Source organism: Epinephelus moara, chromosome 10 (assembly GCF_006386435.1).
Source record: "Epinephelus moara isolate mb chromosome 10, YSFRI_EMoa_1.0, whole genome shotgun sequence".
Lineage (NCBI taxonomy): Eukaryota > Metazoa > Chordata > Actinopteri > Perciformes > Serranidae > Epinephelus > Epinephelus moara.
The window spans coordinates 29,710,695-29,733,784 of record NC_065515.1 but is presented as its reverse complement, the minus strand read 5'-3'; the positions used below and the strand labels follow the sequence as shown (position 1 = coordinate 29,733,784).

Genomic DNA, 23,090 nt, shown 5'->3' with positions numbered 1-23,090 from the left:
CCATTTATGCAGCTTTCATCATGTTCTAATGCCAGAGAATAAATATCAGTGACACTGCTGTTCAGCCCCCATGGGTGAGTCTGGCTGTGTGAGTGCTTGGGATGGCTCATCGATCAGTAATGGACTGTGATCTTGGTGACAGTCATATTGATTTGTGCAACGTGACGCCTCCCCTGCGTGAGCCTTCGCAATGTCAATAAAAATGTGTGTAGTCAGTGGGGGAAATGCATTTCATGTGGCTTAAAAAGAGACAGTAAATCAACAAGTTTTGTGTTTTAAGCCTCTAAGTAAGTTACAATGGAGGACTAGGGGTGATGGTATACAGCGCACTGCATCTGGAAAGGGTTTCTAAAAATGTTCTCATCATGGGGAAGATGAACTTAATTTATGGCAAAAGGAAAAAACATTTGGTTTGAGCAGGTTTAAACTGTCCTTTTTCTCCACACAGTGTCAGTTTTATGTGTCGTTTACACTCAGACTTGTTTGAGCCTCTCTGTAAAGCAAAAACTTACCATCTTTCACTAGAATTAGGACCTGAAAAAAAAAATACAGGGAGAACGCACATTTTGATAGATTTTGACTAGAGTCTTAATAATTTCACCTACATGTGATCAAATACAAAATATCCAAAAACTAAACCTAGGAATTTTAAACTGATCGTGCACTGTTGGAGGCGAATCTCGCCAAACCAAAAGACACAAGTCATGATGTTAAAAAGGCCTGTCATCATTCTGTGTTTATACAACGAATTGAGACACTAGGGCAACATGGTTTACATCATGACTCCTAATCTATAGAGTCTGACCCAGATTAAACTTGCTCATTACCCAGAGTGACTCTTTCATCTGCTATAAAAGAGGTTACACTGTATATCCAATAAAGTTCAATTGCTTAAACAGACAGTACAACGATTCTTACAAAACAGGTTTTTAGCACCTATTCTTAATTCAGAGGTATAAAGCTCTGATTCAAAATTAAGGACACTTGTAATTTTTATTTCTGTCTAAATGCTACAAGTACTGTGTTTGCTTTATATGATCCAATGCGCAAGAACTCAAAGAAACCCAATGTGCCCAAAACTTGTTTGGTTACATGGGTCTAACAGGACGACTGAAGACTTCATAGCAAATTACCATTGTTCATTAACTGTAGCGAGCTGTTGGGTTGTTGGCCAGCTGCCTGCTCTGCTTATAGGCTGACAAACTGAATGATCGATTTACTGTGCAGCTTATTGACTGGTCGACTGACACACCCGCAGGCCAGTTAGTAGAGCTGAATAGTTGGCTAGCAGGCTGACCAGCTGATTGGCTGTTGGTTGCTATTTAAACTCATGCTGGCCTGCTGACAGACTGGTATGATGATCCCGATGAATGTCACACCAGTGTTTGGACTTCTAACTGGTTGGCTGGCTCCTGATCCATCTACAGTTTTGGGGTCTGGCTGTCTCATATTGCAGTACCTTACCTTGACCACTAGAGTGTACTAGAGTGCATCTTTACCTTCAAGCGCTCCTCCAGCACTTCAAAGCACTTTTATACTTTCGGAGATTAAATAATTCATGGATTAATTGCAGTAAATAAATACTTAAATTGATGTTTTGATCACTAAACTATGAACGTGCTGTGTGCACTGTAAGCTGTTAAGTGTCATCTATTTTGAGAGCTATTGCAATCCGAGACCACACACACACACACACACACACACACACACACACACACACACATATGCACACAGAGCATTATTGTTTCTTAAAGCGCTCTCATGAGGGTAGAGCAATCTGATGTTTTCAAGTCAGAGACAGAGTGGGAATGAAAAAGAGAGAGCAAAGACGGAGAGTCCTTTATAGAATTCAAAGAGTTGTGCTCATTCTCAACTACAGAGAATCAACAAGGGAATAGGCTTTCTTTCTTTCTGTCTTTCTTTCTTTCTTTCTTCCTTTCTTTCTTTCTCTTTCACTCAATTTCTTTTCAAAGAATATAGTGCATTATACTGCCACCTATAGTGCCACAGTATCAAAGTGAATTGATTGTCTGTAGAATTGATTAATTTGGCCAAATTTCCTTCCACCTTTCTCCTCATAAAAAACAATCCTTATGTTTTGCTTATTAAGAGATAAACACACAAAAATTCAGCTTATCTGTTTTGTCAATCTTTGTGGGTACAATTTTGATCAGATTTTATTGACCATGTTGGTAATATAACCAAAGAACTCCACAAGTGGTTGATTTTAATGATGCTACACTCTAATTGGTGCTCGAACCAAAAAGGAGGCATGGAAAAAACACAAGTAACTTAAAGGTGCTGTATTTAAGTCTGGGGAAAGATGGTTGATTGCGGATTCTCATTCCCAGGTCGTCAAGTACCGACACTTTGGGTTGGTAGTCGGACCAAACTGCCAACCCAAAGCGTTGATATTGGACAACCAGGAAATGAGACTTAAACATTCAGTATTTTTTTCCAGAGTTACATACAACACTTCTAAATTATGGTTTGAAATTAACAAAACTTGTCAAATGTTTGCTAAAATGTTTGTATTCATACAGGATCTTATCGCTCATATTGGGAAACTGATTTGGAAAATAGCTTTTCTGTGCCTTTCATGTCTCAATTTACTGCTGCAGCATTGAACTACTCCTTTTTATAACATTTATCTGATTTATCCTGTGGGAACTTTGTACCAATCCTGGTTTCTCTCACACGCTTGACTCTGCCTGTTTTTTATCTGGCCAAACTTCCTAACAATTATACCAAGGCATTCTGTGCTACATGTTCTCCTACCCTTTAATGTGATGAAGTGAAACAGTGTATGCACCATTACAACACATTGCTGAACATGTGTTAGGCTGAGTTGTACATTTGGTTCGGAACATTATTCTATCTGGTGTCATTTCAGTTTGTATGATCATCCTAAGATTTTTTTTTTTGTACGGTGTAAACTGTGATATACACACTTTTGCATTTGGTATCTAATTAATGGGAAAAGCCAAATATTTTCCTCCTTGGAGATTATGCTTTATCTTTAATAAAACACTTCGCAGTTTTATGGGGATCACTGATTATCTGTTCATAGCTGTCTAAGCAGCTGTCAATATAGTACTTCTAATTATTTCTACTCCTTTTTTTGTAATTTCAGTATTTATAGTACATCTTTTATATCTAACCCACCATCTTACCATCCCATTGAACCACCTAATTGTGAATTTGATGTTTTTTTTAACTTCCACTCAGTGAGGGGAACCAGCTAATCAGACTGTAAGCAGAATTTAGACATCAAACGGCTCTTGAAATGAGGAGAAATTGGCGAACAGTCAGACATGAGAGAGATATCTTTATACGATTGTTCTCCACAGACACTTCCTTCCTTGCACACATCCATCCTACACACTTGTGCTGAACATAATTGATGGCCTGATTGCACTTAACAATGCAAGGCTCCCTGCACTGTTTATGTACTTTTGACCTTTCCACAGGATATGACACAGAGCACCTGTACTGTGCGTTACAGTCTGTGTGCACGTGGACATGTGTGTGTTTGTGTGTGTGTGTGTGTGTTTCATCCACAGTGGAAATGCAAACACATCTGGAGTACCACAGCTGACAGCTACACTTTCACACCTATTATATAATACCTGGGATACAGTACCTCCATTTGCGGTCAGCACACACACACTCTGTTGACACTTGCACGCAACCCTAAATTGACCAAAGAAATAAACACAAGTACTGTTTGTGTATGTGTGTGTCCAGGTTTGTGTGTGTGCGTGTGGTTAGCTGCCACATGTTCTCGTGGGAAGGACTGAGTTTGCTTTTCAGACTGAGGTGTCAGCATCCAAACATATGAGCTAATAGATGTAGAAAAGGAGTGATGGATGGGAAAGAGAGAGGAGTGGGTGGTTGTGGGGATGAAGAAGAGGGGAGATAAAGAGTGAAAGAGAGAAATGTGAATATGTGTGTGTAGGTAGGACTGCTTTGCCCTGAAATCCAGTTATGTACGGTGTACATTGTTAAAACAATGATTTTTCAGTCAAAATAAGATACATAAGAGACACACGTTTGCTTAGTTTGGCTTAACATTGTTATTACAAGGTCTATGAAAGTGTTTTATACCATGAGGAGGTTCAGAACTCAAAAAAAATAAAAGGGAAATGTGGTCTTTCCACTGTTCTTATGGCCGTACAAAACCTCTGAACAAAGTGTGCTCTACTCACACACGAGGCATTTTTTGCATTTGATTTATCCTCACAAGGTACACAAGAGTACAGTCAGGTATCATTCAAAGCACCAAAACAGAACATAAACTTGTGCATGAAAACATAAAAAATACTTTTCAACTGCTGTTGCTGAGAATAAATGTGTTTCTCTACATGTCCTCTCCATTCCTGGTCTTTCCTTCTGAATCAGAAAGGTTACAGTGTGCCTCAAATGTAGCTGTTGTCTAAAAACCTGGCTGATTATCTGATTCATGTTTGGTTAAACCCAGATTCTTTCCCCACTTTTAGATTTATAATCATGTTTTTCTTCACCTTGCTCAACACAACCAATTCTGTCAGACTGGTCATCTGTCTCCACTCTGGCCATGCAGGGGTTAGGTTAAGAACTAGAGATAATCTAGATTAAACACTTTTTTAAGTAACTTAAATGAGCTTTTCTCACAACAGTGAGAACTCTTATGCACCAACTCGGAGTGGCACTCCAAATTTCTTTGCATCCTGCATAATACAATGACTATAAAGGCTTTCTAATTTCTAATTTGATGCTGTCTTTTTTACAAAAAAACCCCAAAAAACAATAATTAGGCTGACATGCAGTATGAAATAATGTTTTAAATTATTTAAATCAGGCAATATCTGATTGAAGAATATGTAAACAAGATTAAGAATCAAAGCATGTGGTGCCACCTTCAGACAGTGTGTGATACTCAGTGTGAAAACCTTTTGGTCAGTATTCAAAAAGTACTTAGGATTTGAAACCCGCTCCGAGCTACTTGCCGTGTGTGTGTGTGTGTGTGTGTGTGTGTGTGTGTGTGTGTGTGTTTTGCACTTATATACACAAATTTCCTCTTGTATTTAAGCAGAAGCTGTACAGAGTGAGTATAAACAGAAAGACAAACCAAGACAGAGACAGAAATATAGACAGTAAAGCATGTAAAGCACATCATCTGTAAGCTAGATGATACTGTGATAAGTGAATGATCGTCTCTCAGTCATCACCTCTCCTAAAGCTGGGACGCAGGTGGTGTGTGTGCGCGTGTGAATATGATTTACAGCAGTGTGGCAGCCAAAGCACGGTGGCAGGCATATGATTTAGAGGTGTGTTATCCTTGTAGCCCAGAGGCAATTGGATTAACTTCTCCTGTGAGTGATGTTTACATTGAAGCCTGCAAAAACAGCTGAATATCATTTTATATCCAGTTTTAGTCAAATTACAATCACCGATGGTGATGGATTCAAGTCACTTTAATAACTTACACCTTTATTGACCTGGCAAAGATTTTAGAAGCAGTGTTTAGTTTAGAGTTGCAGAATTTTCACAACAGAGTGAAATGTTTGACGCTATAAATACCTGGAATTATTATTGATACCACAGCTATTGGTACAGCTTTACCTCCATGTAGAGAGCAGCACCTACAACACTGACATTTTATTGAATCAAACTGAACTTTATGGCTGTGTGTGTTTGTACAGTTTTTATCACTGTGCAGTACAACCAGTCCTAGAAATCATCTGGAAATGATTGATCGATGTGCACAATGGCTGAAAGGAAATATAATGTGTTTTGTGTATGTTAGATAAGTCATGATAAGTCGCTTTCTGTGCAACATAAATCTGTCTTTCTGTGCACAGCCCTGAAGGCAAAATATCTTCAACAATTCTCATTGGTCTAATGAAAAGAATAACCACCACAATCCCGATCGTATTTGCAGTTATAGTGGTAATAGTATCAACAGCAGCTGTAGTAGTTTTGTCTATTTTCTTTAAATCAACAACAAGCACATTTGTCGTTCCTACCTTAACATAGTCCACCGTGGCGTCCAGGCCGGCAGCAGGCTCCCTGGGGAACACAGACAAAGACATGGTCCTGTTTAGTGAACACATCTTTGCTACTGGACCCAAACTGCTGCGTGTTGATCTTCAGCTCCTCCTTATGGTTCCTATTACAAATAAACTGCTGAGCTGGTTGTGTTAAGTCCAGGTGGGTCCCTGACTGGTGCTGATGCTGCTTCTTCTTTAGAGATTCAAACACTGCTCAGCTTTTTAGAAGATGATAGTAGTTCAGTGAAGGATTGCCACTTTGTCTTAAAGGTCCATATATATGTCACAAGTCCAAACAAGTGTCCATATTGGAGCCATATGCTAGACCAAGTAGGTACAGCTGTACTGTAAAGCTGGCATAGATGTAATGGCAGTGCGGCCCCGAGTATTTTTTCTAAAAGAAAGCAGTGGAGTGAAATCAAACCTCACACTGAACTGCTTTAAATCTGAGTCTCTCTCTTTCTCTGTCCCACTCGCTGTCTGTCTCTCACTCTCTTTCTCTCAGTCAGTGGTAAACATGTTCACTCCTGACTTGGCCTCTCTCCCTCACTCTCTCCATCTCTCTCCTCCCCCCACAGCAACACACATCACAGCCACACGCCTACCCTTCGGAGTCCACTGACAAATTCACAGAGAGGTTAGAGCACACATACAAACAGTAGCATTTTTTTCCCCTCTTTTTGCTTTTTTCTGTGATTCCTTCAGCAACAGCAGACAGCAGTTTGACATTTGCTACTTGTTTCTTTGACTCCTTCCAGCTCCAGTTTTACTTGACTTTTCTTGGACACTTTTGTTTAAAGGTCAGAATACACAGAAAGCATTTCGGCACTGCATTTTGGCATGTTGTTTTGTTTTGACCAGCAGTATCCTCATGCTGTGTTCCTTACAGACTCTGACTCATGCATACCCCACTATTATTCTCCATCTTTGCTTTGCATATTTGTACTTGAGTGTGTAAACGTAGCTCAGAGTCTGTCTCTACAGGAGGCTTACAGCCAGGGGCTCAGTGAAGGAGGTAATTAGCTCAAATCCTCACTACGTTAGCAAGGTTGGTAGTTTAAGGCCCTTAAGCCCACACTGGTGTTCCCACGGGAATATTAGCACAGTCCATTACTTACCAAACCAAATATGTTTAGCTCTAAGCCCTCTCAGTTTAATATGGCCCCAAATAATGAGTGGGATTTAGTTATGTAACTAAACAGAAGCCTCCATTCACAACAATGTATAGTCATTATTCATAGAAGGTGGAGTGCTCAGAGGCCTCGACATCACCCTCGGGATCTCCTGCAGATTTCACTGTGCAGAGCCGAGGAAGCTCAGCAGGGCCAAACAATCCTGTTCCAGGTCTAAACATCCCTAATCCAACATATCCTGACACCCACCACAGTGTATCAACACAGCAAATTGTCCTCACTACAGAGGGCACATCGGTTGTTGGCTGAACAACTGTCAGGATGGTGCCAGGAGTAAAAATGCTGATCATCAAGGGATGGTATTTTGCTATATCACTGTACAGTATTAGCTTCTGTGACAGTTTTTGTCTAAAGTGCTCACCAGAACAGCCTCTATTCCACAATCAAGTTTTTTTTTAAAGAAAAACGCAGATAAATTACAATGAGCCATTGTCTTTACTTTAAATTAAGTAGATATTTACTACTTTACTCACAAATACAGTACATTTTATTATGTTTGATCATTTAGTCTATTCAGCATTAAAAAAACAAAATATATCCAAGACCCAAGGACCCAATTATTTTTGCCTTTTTTCAAGATTCTTGTTTCTAACACGCTTGTTACCAATATAGTTTCATGCAACTTGTCTCACTTAAAGGTCCAGTGTGTGAGATTAAAGAGGATTTTTGGCATCTAGCAGTGAGGATTGCAGATTGCAACCAGCTAAAATTTCTCCAGGTTAGAAATACCTGAGTGTTCTTTGTTCAGGAGGTTTGTAGTGGGAGCTGAATAATCCGCAGAAGTCTCTTTTCTCCATAACAAACGTACCAGGTAATTAAAACCAGTAAAAATCACTGCATAGAGCAGTTTCTGGCATGTTGCAGACAGGCCGCTGGCCCAGCACCTGCTAATGTGTGCTCAACTATTTTCTCTGATAAGTTAAATTGTGCTCACCTTATTTCTAATCCAGACATTCAGGAGGTTTTCACTAAGAGCTGAATTATCCACAGAGGTCTCCTCATCTCCAAAACAAACAGACCCGCTGATTTAAACCAGTAAAATCACTGAATAAAGCACTTTCACGTTATAAATCAGTGTTTTTCCAATGCTGTTTGGCATGTCAGAGACGGGCAGCTAGCGAAGCACCAGCCTATGCGTGCTAACCTTTTTCCTCTTATAACTTAAGATGCAGACTTTCAGGAGGTTTTTACCAAAAGCTGAATTATCCAAAGAGGTCTCTCCCTCTCTAAAACAAATGAACCCAGTGATATAAAGAAGCAAAAAACACTGAATAAAGCAGTTTCACATTAAAAAAATATCTCTGTTTTCCCAATGCAGAAGCAGGGCCATGCAGATGCAGAAGCATGCTCCCTATATAGAGTGAAAATACTAAATCTAATGTGACAAAAACAAGACAGGTCAGGTGATTATACACGAAAGAAATTATACTTATTATATTATATTCCATCTCTGTTAATATATCTCCATGAATCCCACACATTGGACTTTTAAGTGGCGTACATATAAAGGGCTATATATATGAAGATAAGGCATTCAGATAAAAACATGCCACTGATTGGTGCATCAGAAAATAGCCCTGATTTTTACCTTTGTATACTAATGGGTGCTCATAGTATGGATGAAGGATGAAGGAGGCAAACAATAAAGAAGAGGAGGAGAATGAGAAAGAAAAATGCAGGATGTTTCTGTGGTCTCAAATCTAGACTAAAATCAGACAGACACTCAGTTTGACACTGACCAGTTGCAGTTGCATGTGTTGCTTTGTTAAAGTCAGTGGTTGGCTGGACCTCCAATTGGCCCCAGACCTTCACCACACCAACCACCTGCCCCTCGTAACCCTGCCCTGGCTCTCTAGTCTGAGGTGGGTGCTATGAGAATCACTGCATACCAGACAAAACCCATATAAAGCCTCCTGTAGTCGAATGTGCTACGACTGAGGGAAATTCCCTCAAGTCCTCAGGGAGGTCAAAAGTCAGGCTCAAAAACAAAGCGGCAGCCCTGGAGCTGATGGAGATTCAGCATGTTAAACCCAGGTCGCCAGGTGAAGGATGGTGTTTCTATCCTGAATCTTGATGGGTGTTCATTTTATTTATTTAGTTAGTTATTTTTCCCAGATAAGTAAGAATGCCGGACTTCAGCACTAAAAGAACTGAAACAAAGTGTGGTGAGAGGGAGATGGCCGAGCATTCCAGACTACACAAGCTGACCACAGCTAACTTCGTCCTTTTCTGTCCATATTGCTGAAACAGCATCAGATACTGGGTTTTTCTGCTTCTAGAACCACAAAACTGACCTGCAACACACACAGACGGAGCTACGAAGACAGAAAGAGTGGGAAGCGAGTGAGGGAGAAAAAAAAAATAACAAGGGAGCAGGGAGGGCAGAAGCAGGCAGCACTCGCCACAGTCTTTTTCTGGCTACTGTTGTTCTTTGCACTTCACCACACAATGCTCAGCACGGCCACAACTGGCTTTAGAGAGTGACTGCACCATATTTGTGTGTGTGGGAGAGAGTAGGAGACCGACAGTGGGAGCAATGGAAAGAGCTCACGAGCAATATGCAGGGTCTGCAGGCGGCCTAAAGAGGTCAGTGTGTTTTCATGATAAAAAGATCCACAGACTCAGTATTTGCTGTTAATAGCTGTTTCCAACTACTGTATATGCCTTACACTAATCACCATAGCGTATTGTTTCAGCAGGTGGTTTCAACAAATAAATAAATACAAGAAATTAATGTACAGCACTGGATGTACAGTACTAAGAGGACATTATGTAAGGCAGGAGGTAAAATTAGATTTTTCGTTGGTTGTTCTATTTTCCATGATGTTCCTGCAGTCGTCTCACCACTTGCGATGTGCTCCATTTCCATAAATTGTACAACATATGGTTCTCAGTATGTAGGGAGTCCACAATGGAAAAGTGACAAAATAAATACTCAAAAACTCAGTATGAATACTTAAAAACTGACTGTAGGAGCTGCTCAAGGAAGTAAAATTACAACAAATTGTGAAACAGCTCCAGGAACACCTTAGCAAACAACAAAATATATATATTAAATCTTAACTCTTTGCCATCTGTTTGTGAAGTTTAACTGGCAGTGACTGTCCGAAATCGCAGTTTGATTCAAATATGTCAGAGCAAGTCTTTACCTGTTAGTACAAAATTATGAAATACGTTTTGTATATTAACCCGAAAAACTGCACACTATGAAAATGATGATATAGTACATACTGTATATGGTAAAAATTTTGTTTGAAACGGGGACACAGTGCATGTGTGAGTAGCTTCTCTGTTTCCTATTTGCATTGCATTGTGGGAGACAACAGCACACTTTCAAATCAAGTGAATTTAGTATGCATGGTGACACTTTATTGTCAATTCCAAGTGTGAACATGCTACAGAGTCAAAATCCTGTTAGAATTACTGTTTTGCAGGAATTTGTACCACATCCAGTGACTTGCTTAGTATCCTGGTTTCCAGTACAAATAACAGGCACTTTCCATCACTGATTTTAAATTCAAGACTAACCCAACTTTCCAGTGCTTATCTCTGTGACATTTTCAAATATTTTACTACAGCAAAAATAGCAATGTGTGCTCACAGTTTGCTTTTATGAATATCTGGAGGTGAGTTTCCGTTGACCCCGAACCTCTTCATCTCACGTCCTCCCTTTTATTTGCAGCACTAAAGCAACCTGCTGTTTTTCTCCCGCAGTCTGTCAAGAGTGTTACAAGAGCAATAAATCATCAGGTGTGTTGGGATCTTTAGTTACCATATCACTCTTTTGCAATGTATAAGAGAATACAGAGTAAAAACAACTGAAGCTAATGTTGGGTTTAAGCTACTGGTCTGATCAAGTTAATCCAAACATAATCAAAGGATAAATGGGGACGTCAGAGGGGTTTTAACACCAGCTCATTTATATTGATGAAAGGAAAAGTTGCATACGTCAACAATCTGTCCCTGTCTTCTTCTTCTCCACCCCCCTCTCACCCCTCTTTGCTCTGCTCCTTTTCCCTCTTTATTTCTGCTGTCTCCCTCTTCCTCCCCCTCCTCCTCCTCTCCTGGTGGTCTGCCGAGCTGCCCATAGAGGCCAGCGGGGAGACAAACTGACCAATCGGAAGCCAGTGCAACATAAGGTCAGGGGTCATAGGTCAGCTGGCAGCATGAGCAATGGAAAGTCAAGACCGACTGGCCAGTGGTTACATACCTTAGAGATCTACACTCCCTTATCTTTTTATAGAAAGTCAACTGTGAACTTTGTGGAGCTTCAGAACAACAGCAGTGAGCTGGGAGAAAAGCTTGGAATTTTATAATGCAACTGGTTGCTTTGCATTTAACATATAAATGTTGGATTTTCTTTCTTTACTAACTTGCAGTTTTTTAAAATCAGCCTTACTTACCATGTGGAAACATTATCTGAGATGGGCTGAGATGTTATTATCCAGGGTTTAGTCCAAGTATTTTTATGTGAATGAAAATCTCAATACAACAACAATTTCTGGATACAAAACTTTTCACTTAAGGTAAAGAAGCCGACTGTCGGTAAATGAAAAGATCAAATAACTATGGACACAGTGAGATCTATCTCTCATACCTGCTGTCTGTCACATATAAGGGTCTTCTTTGTAGTTGTGAGGCCATTAGTAGGTTAATTCAATTATTACCAAGTGCTGGTCTTTGATCCTCAGACAGCTTGAAGTAAGGCTAACATTAGCTGATTATATAGGACAACACCCACCTGCCAGAAATCACTCAGCTACACACAGATGTCTCTTTCAAAGGGTGATGCATTTTGATGTCATTTTCTTTTACGGATCAGTTGCAACGGAAACTAAACTCTCATCTTATTTTGTGGACTATCAAAAGTAAGATGTAGAAGGACACAATAGCCAAGAAGTTGCTTTAACTTAGACTGAAGTTGCTCACGTGAAAAATGAGTGAGATTATGACGCTGTTCATTATTTAGCCACCTGCTCAGGTTGAATCTGACCTGGACAAATTGTCCTGCTGTATGTCAGCAGTGGATGAAATGTATCCAGCACAGAGGCAGAGAGATGGAGAGAGCAGACAAAGAGCTCACAGTAATCTGTGATCTGTCCTGCCACACCCTGACCTACAAAGGTAACCCAACTGCTGGGGGCTACCCGCACGCACCCACAGACACACACACAAAGCTGGTTAGATCAGATACAGTCTGTTGTAACTCTACACTAAAGATAGAAAGACGGGAGGACATGATGAGGGGTGAGGTGTGTGTGTGTTTGTGTGTGTGCTCCCTCTGAAGTTGAGCTTACTGCTACACCCCCTCAGGGCTCGTTACAGACTCGCCTTTCTTCATCCAGCTCCGAACTCTCTTTCTGAGTCCTCATGCTAAAGAGGAACAGTTCGAATAAAGTAGTTTTTTTTTCAGGGCACCGCGAGACTCAGGAGATGAATAGTGCCAAAATAATGCTCAAGAAAAAGGAAACTGAGCTGTGACATAAACACTGTCATTTTCCACGAAGACAAAATATTATAAATATTAAAATGCAGTTTCAGCAGAGAGCTTGTGTAACCTTAATATTTATGTGTGTTTATACATGTGTTTACCTGTAACCATGAAACTCATCAATGATATTTTGGACCAGCGGAGAGGTCATGGGTTGATGGGCATGCTGCGTATGATTGGCTCTGGGGTCCCAGGTGTAGTTTCCATGGGTGAGGTTGGCACCTCCTCTCTTGCGACGAGGCAATGTTCCGTGAATGGAAATTGGCTGGTAGGAGGCAGCGGGCAGCTCTGATAGGCCGCTGCCCTGCCCTGGAGGGAGGCTGGGGGAGGAAAAATGAAGGAAGGGGAAAGAAAAATAAGACTAAAAAGTAGTGAAGTGATTTAAAACACCCTTAACCTTTATGAAGACTCTATACTTTAACAAAAAATCCCCTTCCAGATGTAATTTTATCCTCTTGAAACTTCTCTTAAATCTTTTAAAGATAAGACAAACTTTCCTTTACACTTTGACAGCATCACATTTACACTCTGTATAGACTTGTTCAAACACTTCATTGAAGCTTTTTGATGCTTAAATATTTAGATGTTGTGTTTACGTCTGCTCGACGTTACATGGAAATATTTGATGTCATTTAGAGTTCCAGCCTGACATGATATTTTTGGACAGTCTGGGACTTTCCCTGGAGTTTAAATGATGGTTCGGTGGGTTTGAACCAGATTTGTCCACACAAAGAGTCGTTATAATAACTGGCCTTCCTATTGTAGACGCAACATCAAAGAACAAAGAATTATTTTTCACATTTTTTTTCCCCTTTGGAACCAAACTGTTTTATGATCACCAGCTTGACAATCTCACAAAATGTATTTGTATTTTGTTAAATTGCAATCTTAAATTTCCTAAAACCTGAACTGCCTTGAAATAAAGACTGGAAAGAAATGGCAGGTTTAACTCATGGTTTTAGTCAGACACAATCTTCTATTAAACACTAGTTTTTATCGTGCTCTGAGCCACTGCTGGTAAGCCAACTCACCCAGGTTTGGAGCTGAGGAGGTCCATGGAGGAGGCGAGGGAGGCCTGGAGCCCCCTGGAGGAGCATTTGCTGCTGCTGGGGACACCAAGGGAGGTGGAGGGGACCCCGGGATGCGCGGTGCTTCCTCCCAGGGTGTGGTGAGCATGGAGGGACCTGGGCAGACTGGCAAAACGCCCCTCTGCCATCATCCTTAACTCTGGAAAGAAACACACACACACACAGATGTTAAGTTAGACAGATAGGACCTCTCTTTCCAGCAGCTTTAACTTTAGGGTAATAAATACATTAAGAAAAGTAACTGCATTAACCTCACAGGGTATGACATAACCTAACATGCTTACCGACAATAACCAGGGGACCTCACTTATATAACCTTGGTAACACAGGACAGAAGGGTGAGGTGTAATACTCATATGACATGAAACACAGTGACGTTCTCACTGACATGAAGTATTATGATACATGACCCAATAGAACAGGTGTCCCCACAACCAGCAACACACTCATATGGCTTACACACCCTTTCACATCATCAAGCATACATACTATACACTAATAGACTGCCTGGAGGGAAATAAAGCCTCTGATTACATAACATTATACCACTAGTGTCAGCATGATTCTAACTATGCCTGTATGTATGTATGCAAATATGTATTTCTAAAAAAGTAAATATAGTGTACATGATGTTTAAGTGTAATAAAATCCTTCAAAACTGTGAACATATACCGTGATCAAATTAGAATGTCAGACTGGGACACACATGGAGACACTGACCATCACTTTTTGTGCCTAGATTTTCTGTTTCACTTGGAACACTGAGGAGGGCAGAGGGACACTGCTAATCTGGTTTATCAGGAGCAAAATACTGCCAACATTGTGAGTGATTACTCACTTTGTTTGCTTTAAACATCATTTTGAAACCAAATCCTAAAGGTCTTGATACCAATTTGAACTGATTAAACAGTGTAGTCCCTGCTGAAGTAATGCTACTGAATACAAAACACTAACAACTGTGTATTGTAAAATCATACACAAAACCTTTTCTTTTTTATATTTGCTTTGATTAAATATTGCTGTGGGATGTTTTGAAAACTAGACCAGAGATATTTTGAATAATTCCTACAAGAAATATCAAGAAAAAATGTGCAACAATTATGTCTTTTAAGTAAAACTCCTCAGGAGAGCAGCATCACACTGTACAAGAAGGGCCACCTAAATGCCATAACAATGACTGAAATAAGGAGAAGAGACCAAAAATGTAGCCGACCGTCCACCAGTTGTTGTTTTCAAAGATTTCTCCCCTGCCAGTTTTTACATGGTGCTGGGCTCAAAGCCAATAAGATTTTGACCAGACTTCAGCTGCCTATCGGTGGACGTGAGAAGAGAACAGAGTTCTGACCTTCTGCCTCAGTTGGTATTTTTATCAAGAAACCCTGAATGTTACTCCATCAGGGAATGCTTAAAATTTTTTATATTCCAGCAGGGCACATAAAACCAGCTTCTACTCCGGACTTCAAAAAGTGTGAAGAAAAAGCAACACCGACTGCACACAACTTTTTTTCCACTCACAGGGTAGATCTTGTCAGGCTGACAGACAAGCAGATATAATTACTGTCCACAGAGATGAACAAGACAGATACCGTAGGTCAGCGGTGATGGAAAGCACAGGACAGGTTCTTGATAAATTCCCCTGCTGTGTGATGATGACTGGTCAGCACGCTACAGTATCATCTGCTCTGAATCACTCACCGTGCAGCACTTAGTCACACTGTACAAACTAAAATACCATCAGCTGACAGACGTGCTGGTAGACTGGATGGTACGAGATTCCACAAACCCGCCCTATTTCTAATCTCATCAAACCTGAGGATCTGACCTGAACAAGTACGCTGGTGTTTGTTATTGTGTCTCTATTTGGACAACCTGATAATGATCAGAGAAAGTAGGCTGCAGAGGAAACTGTGGGGTTTGGCACTGTAGTAGTCAGCTCTAAAGAAAAGCACTCTGCTGGAGGCGATCAACATGGCTGCTGGGGAAAAATCATTTGGTTTCAAAGGCAGAGGTTGTCAAAGCTGTGGATTTGTTTCACCATGTTGTTAAAACATGATCATGATCATGAACATGATCAACAGTTCTTAATAGTGGATTGTAGAGAGTGAGTAAACAACTAATTTTAGAAAGAAATGACCAAACTGAACATAATTAAATTTAGCAGAAAAAGCTACTAGTGCACATGATAATAAGAATACCCACAATCAACAATACATAGCTTTTATAGAAGTACTCTAACATTTTGAGAATCATACTTGTTTGTTTTCTTGCCTTAAGTTAGATATGAAGGTATCATATAGAAGATATCATCTACAGTAAGACGATAGTGTGCCAAGAACCTGTTGAACCTAGCGTAGCACAATGACTGGAACAAAAAGAAAAACAGCCAGACCAGTACTACAAGAGTAACGCTTGTGAAAGTGTGCCGTCACCTGGCCCAGAGATACTTGCTCACCAACAACTGCTCATTAATCTACAATGTCCTTTTTCCCTATTTCTACTTGTCTAATACAAAAATTTGATGTGTAAATGGGGCCACTTTGCATTTGTCAGAAGTCACCATTAATGGAGCCAGGTCTGTTCTTTCCCCTGCTTTCATTGTGCTAAAATAACCAAATATGTAATGAAGCTCTGCACTAAATGCACAGGGATCATACTAATCTTCTCATCTGACTCACTGTAACAACAAAAACAAGCACATATCCAAATATGCTGGGAGCGTTTCTCACAACAACATGACTGTGGACACATTTGCTGCTAAACCAGGGGGCTCAGTACCAACAGTGCTGTGTACCTGGATGATAGAAAATCATATTGCAAGGTATGCAGAGGACAATCATGTGTTACAAGATGCATGTTGAAGCCCTGTGTGCAGGGACGAGTTTGGGGGTTTGAAAGCATTTTATCAAATCAGTTAACTAGATAGTTTCATTAAATGTCTATTGCATGAATATAGAATCACAAGAACTCTGGTTAGAGGTGTGACATGCACAACACACTGTCTATATGTGATTTAAAAGGTGGTGTTTCTTTCTCTAACAAACAATCTTTGAGTACAGCCACAGAGAGCACATTAACCAATCAAGAGCTTTAAGATTTACATTAGACTACTGGTAATTTACCTACAAATTATTAAACAACAACAGCTGCTGGTAGTGTGCTGGTAGTATCACTTCAGATTAAATTCGGAGACCTGCTACCTCAATGTCTTGTACACTGTTATTGTTAATAAAAAACGTCAGGGATAAATAAAATATTTAATAAGAGCCTTGGAGCTCAGCAAAAGCAGGAAACACAGTACTGAATATAAAATGGAACAAAAACCAGCGTTGGCAGGGGGTCACTGAGCCACCAGCTTGTGATGACGAATGTCAATAAAAATGCAAATACTGGTTTAAGGAAAGGAACAGCTGGCCAGCTCAAGACTTTTCAGCATGACAAGTAAAGTTTATACACACACACTCACACACACCAACCCACTGTAAAACTCCTGCTAAGGCATGCTGGGTCTGAGTGTGGATTCCTCTGAGGGGCAGAACAACTACAAGAGGAGGACCTATTATAAGACCCTCAGGGATGGTCAGCTCTGTGTGTGTGTGTTAATGTGTACTTGTGTGTGTGGCCCTGACCATCTGCCAGACACACCCCCCCCCCTGCAGAGGAGAAAGGACCAACTCTCACTGAGGGGAAACACAGACACACAGCACTTACGCACATGAATACTTTGTCTATTAATCTTATAAATAAATTATTCATGCTAAGAGCTAAAGGAAGTCATTTCCACATAGAGTGAAGGTGTTAAAAGCTCACTCACTCTTCTTCAATCTTTCTCCTTTAACCTCTCCTCTCTCCGTCTTACCCATCTGCTCCTTCCACACTATTTATTTCACTTTTCTGCCTAATTTAAATCACCCCTCTCTCCTTTTGACTCCATCTCTCCTCATCTATCTTTCCCTTTCTTTCAATCCTGTCATCCCATCCTCCACACAGACATCCCCTCCCTCCTTCTGTCTGTCCATCATGATGTCAGCTCTTCTTTTGCCTCCTCACTTCGTCAACTTCTTTCTGTCCTTTGTCCTTTCCCTGCTCGTAATAACAGACTGCTCTTTTTTCCCCCTCCTCTTACTCTCTCCCTGCATCATCCTCTTCTCCCTACAGCTGTTCGGCCACCGGCTACAGCACCCTGCATCTTACACACACACACACACACACACACACACACACATGTTTAATGGAGAATGCTGGCATTTCCAACACCAAGCCCATTTTCATCTATCATTTAAGGAATAAAAAAGGAAACTGTTTTTATAACCTTAAGTGAGTTAAAAGCCAGTTTAACTCGTGTTGAAGTTAGTTTCAACAGTGAGTTAACTGCTAACTTGGCGTCAAGTACAAGTATTATTGCTATGTTACATACTTTAACTGTACCATTCAGATAGCTGTTTGAGATACAGAGTTGTAGAAGGAGTGTTTTTTGCCGTCCAGGGTTACATAAGCCATAGTCAAGCTTCAATTCCTGCATAGACCATGTTAAATGTCTTATAGTTGGTGCACTTTCAATATTTGGATGGGCTTGAAACTCTTAAAAAGTCACAAGTTACAAGCCTAAAACACAATCAAGTCAAATCGTATCACAGATCTTTGCCTGCTACACTAACAGTGAATCAACAGATTAAGATTACACCTAAAGAAACACTGAATAAATTCAGCGGATTAAGTCTTTTACTTTTAAATTCTGTGTCAATGTTAGTTACAGTGCAGCAACTACAATTAAATTTGTTCACTTCACATTTGTTCAGTTTCATAACAAAGCATTTTAAATTTGCTCCAGTACAGGTTCAAGCCCAACTTGCTTTTTATCCACAACTACAGCAGTTGGGGCCCAACAATAAGGTTGCAATTTATCTTTTAATTTCGATTTCTGCCTGATGTGTTCATTTCAATTGATTCTGTTTGGGCCATATTGTTTTTTTACCCTCACCCATGAGTACTAACTGACTTTGCTTTTGCTTTGTTGCCTTGTTTTAATTCTTCTGTCATCGTTTTCTAGCTCTGGCACATGAGAAGAACATCTTCCATTCTCAATCCTGCTCACAAAGCTCTAATTGGAAGTGTGTGTTACAGACCCACTGATAAATGATAAATTTAAAACCCTGTAACGACTGAAAGATGGCGATACTGATATAACTGTAATGAGCGGTTATCAGCAGATACATTCATTGGGCTCTAGTGGAAAGCAATTTTAGAGGTATGGAACCAGGCTTCATTGAGGATATCATAACAGTAAAAGAATGCAAATTCAGACCGGGAAAACACTCTTCTTTAACATGTTAATGGGCACCTGGGGGCCAATCAGAGGTATCTTCCTTGACCATGGGACAAAAGACAAAATACTGCCAACACCACAGCCTTGGGTTGGGAACACCAGCACACACTCATACAAACACACACAAGGCCTTGGGTGGGAAACGAGCGCAGATTAACAGGAAGAGGAAATGGCAGTATAAACATTTAGACGGCAGACAGCTCATTATAGAGGATCACTGGCAATAAAACAAATATCTCTCTCACTTCCGTTCCTCCTTTTCACTGCCATCCTTATTCTTTCTATAGTTCTGTTTCACATATGGACAGGACTTGCTAATAAATTTAGTTTAATTGAATTTAATGCTTTGATGGTACGCTCTCTCTCTCGCTAACTGTACACATCAGTCAGGACCACTGACCACTGACACCGAAGCAGTGGTTTTGGGGACCACCATTGGTCCTTAAGATGGTTCAACAGGTTACATTTAATTCCCTAATACTATGGACCACTGTGCATGCTTGGGAATTTAAGAATCCAATAGTCCTGTGCTTTACACAACACAAAAACACACTCTACGCAATAACATGATTTATAAATGAAATGGAGTTTAAACAGCAGCTGTCACATGTTGCACTACTGGTCTCTAATTAAACATGCACACAATAGGGAGGACAACATGAACATCAACATGTTTGGGAATAAGGGGTTTCCTCTGGCAGACTTAGAGTGTCTTCCTGCTATGGCACGCATGCATATGCACGCACACACACACACACACACACACACACACACACACACACACAGACCAGTGCATTAGCAAAACCACCCCTGGCCAGAAGTGAACAATGGGAACAACTGTCACATGACCGCTGTTTAGAGCCAGCCTTTGTTAGAGGGAGAGAGAGAGGTGTCCTACTGCGCTCTTCAGTGCGTGGGCCCTTCAGTGTGTGTGTGTGTGTGTGTGTGTATGTGTGTGAAGTATGCGTGCGACATATTAATGAGGCTTTTATTAAATCCCACAGCAGTAGCTGCCATTTAATACTTCTGAATCTCTCTCTCCCTCTCTCTCAACTCACTCACACACACACACACCATCTAGCTTTCATGTGTGTGCATTTTATATGTCTACAGTGAAAGAGATGGACAGTGTGAGAAAAAATGTGTCGTCTGTACAGTCACTGACCACCACACTGTGAGAGCCAGGCGGTCAGTCAGTCACACAGAGAAGTAGTCAGCAGTGTCAGTCAGCGGTGGAGAAAGTATTCGGTAACTTAATCAAGTCAAAACAACAAATGTAAAAGTAAAACCCATTAGAGATAAACGCCCTGCATTCAATCCTAATATCTTTAACATGTAGTCGAAATAATGCTCCAACTACATCAAAGATGGCAGAGCATCCAGAGTCGTGCCTGTGGTCTCAGCTCAGACGGTCTATTGTGTTTAACAACTTTATAGCTACAATTAAAATGTCCTTGATCAACCAAGTAATTGCTAAATTTACACAATTCCATGCTTAATTGGCATGTGATGACATACTGGTATATAGTAACTTGTGTTTGTATTACTCACCAGACAGGCAATCGTGGCTACGCGTGTCTGTCTTAACGTCTCACAACACTCGGGCGTGTAGATGAAAATAAATACAGTGTCCTAAAGGAAAAGTACCTTTATGGGATAAGCACTCATTTGCTTTCTTGCAGAGAGTCAGGTGAGAAGGTCAACACCGCTCTTTTGTCTGTAGGCTAAATATGAAGCTGAGCCAGAAGGTGATTAGCTGACGACAAGAATCCAGGAAGTTACTGGCCTGGCCAAGAAACAGTTCCAGCACATTACCCCCCGTGACACTAGAAATGGTCACGCTAACATTTTGGTTTTTGTACGGATTAAACAAACAGGATATAACATGTTAATTAGAGAGCTTTAGAGGTGTTGGTGGGTGGATTTTAATTTCTCACCTTTGAACAGAGCCAGGCTAGCTGTTTCCCAGTGTTTCCAGCCTTAATGCTAAGCTAAGCTAATCTGCCCATCTCCTGGCTCTAGCTTAACACCTGGCACACAGACATGAGAATGGTATAGATCTTCTCATCCAGCTTTGACAAGGAAGTCAATGTGCACATTTTACAATAAGGTAAACTTTAGCTTTAACAAAAACAAGCTGTAAATTCCAGCTTTAAGTGCCGAAAGTAAATGAACTAATGCCTCGCTACATTATTGATGATGATGTTGCAGATGATGCAACAATGGTCTGACTACTTTATTCAGTATACTGCATCGTATTCAATGTGCTTGTCATATGTTTTGTATATGTAAAATCTTTGTCTGCAAAGTAACTGGTAGCTACATGGGCATCGGGGAAAGATAGTGGAAAAGTGAAAAGTACAATATTTTCCTCTGAAATGTGGCAAAGTTTAAAGTTGTACAAAGTTGAAAGTAGTGAAGTTATATGCCAGTGTCACAAAATTATACTCAAGTATAGGCTTTGAAAAATATATTTATGTTTTTACTTTTAACCTCTGCAATCAGTCAGTCAGTCTCTGTGAGGACTACAAGTCACAAAGTGTTGATGACTGGTTGGAATACCAATCACCTCATCCCACTGGGGCAAGTAACACAACACCACACACGCACACATGCAACACACGCACACACACACACTGCCAATGCAAGTACACGACCATCACAAAGTTAAAGCTGAGCTCTGTAAATCTGACACAGACATGTTTCAGAATTAATTAAAGGTCCAATGTCACTGGCTCAATTCAGCGCCACTACAGGGTTCACACCTGACACTGACTAATGTCTGAAACAACCTGCTGCATGTGAGTGTTTATCTGCACCAGACATCAACTCTACACACAGATGCACACACATGTCTGCCTCTGTCATCATCTCGTGGGTGGCTTGCTGTTTAAAGATGTGTCCTCATAACTGAGGGGTCAGAGTTTCAATCTGAGCGGCAGTCGTTTAACCTGTCAAAGAGTTTCTCAGCCACAGTTAAGAGCTTTTTGATAAGAGCTTCGTAAATGTGAAGTCATATAATACAGTGACTACTGATGCTATTGCAGTGCTATCAAAGCCTTTATTTTATTATGTAGTTTGACTGAGAAAAATAAACTTTTACGACCTTAACCTAAAACCTTTTGAACCAATTTCAAAAGCACACAAAAACAAGTAAACAAGAAAAAGCCTCGATGAAAGCTCTCGATCTTATCTGTCATATTTCATGTAATTATTTCCTGCTGGGGTTTCCACAGTTAGCACCACCAATTCCAGCGACCACAGTTACACCCAGCGCCTTGGGAAGGCAACTTATTGCTCAAAAAGTCCCTGAGCAAATCTAACTCACTTGCTAGCTGTAAACAATTCAACCAGAAGGGATGGAGAGCTGAGAGATGAGGAGAAGGCACGGGAGTGTGGTGAAATACACAGCAGCCACAGAAAGACAATAAATAGAGTTTCCTATTTTTAACTTTAAGTTTAGATGATTGAAAAGTGTGAAAAACAGAGAGGCATTCAAATGCATCCAGAGGAGAAGATGACCATCAAGATAAATGTTTCACCAAGTACACACGCACATTCCTACACACACCTACTGCATATGGATGCACGCTAAAATAAACACAGATTTACATTCCTACCTGTCAGTGTCACCTCTCCTCCTTTTCACAATCTCTTCTCCTATTTGTTGTTTAGTTTTATATACTTCTGTCCAAAGTATTCCTGTTCATAGTTTTCCTGAATGACTGAGTATCTGACCGGCTGTAAGACTATATGCTCACGCTCCTTCAGACAGGCAACAACAAGTAGCGCTGCACAATCAGAAGCCCTGCCCTCCTCTTTCTCTCTCTGGGGAGTGATTTGCGAGCACCCCAGCCCCTCCTCTTTCTCTGCTGTGTTTGGGAGGAGTTTTCTTTCTTTCTTTTTTAGCTGAGTTGTCTCTTGTCCCCCCCCCCCCCCCCTCACCTCTACACCAAAACCCCC

The 23,090-nt window shown here is 40.6% G+C and overlaps 1 protein-coding gene across 1 annotated transcript in view; it reads right to left on the bottom strand.

Annotated features, from left to right (window-relative positions):
- The window catches only part of bcar3 (BCAR3 adaptor protein, NSP family member), a 48,956-nt gene extending 26,046 nt beyond the window's left edge, over window positions 1-22,910 (bottom strand). Inside the window, exons 1-4 of the mRNA XM_050055404.1 lie at window positions 22,748-22,910; window positions 13,748-13,943; window positions 12,818-13,036; window positions 6,009-6,051 (exon numbers count right to left, since the gene is read on the bottom strand). Coding sequence (XP_049911361.1) covers window positions 6,009-6,051; window positions 12,818-13,036; window positions 13,748-13,935 — 450 coding nt within the window. The 5' untranslated portion in view covers window positions 13,936-13,943; window positions 22,748-22,910. The remainder of the gene's footprint in view (window positions 1-6,008; window positions 6,052-12,817; window positions 13,037-13,747; window positions 13,944-22,747) is intronic.
- Between the last annotated feature and the right edge of the window lie 180 nt (window positions 22,911-23,090).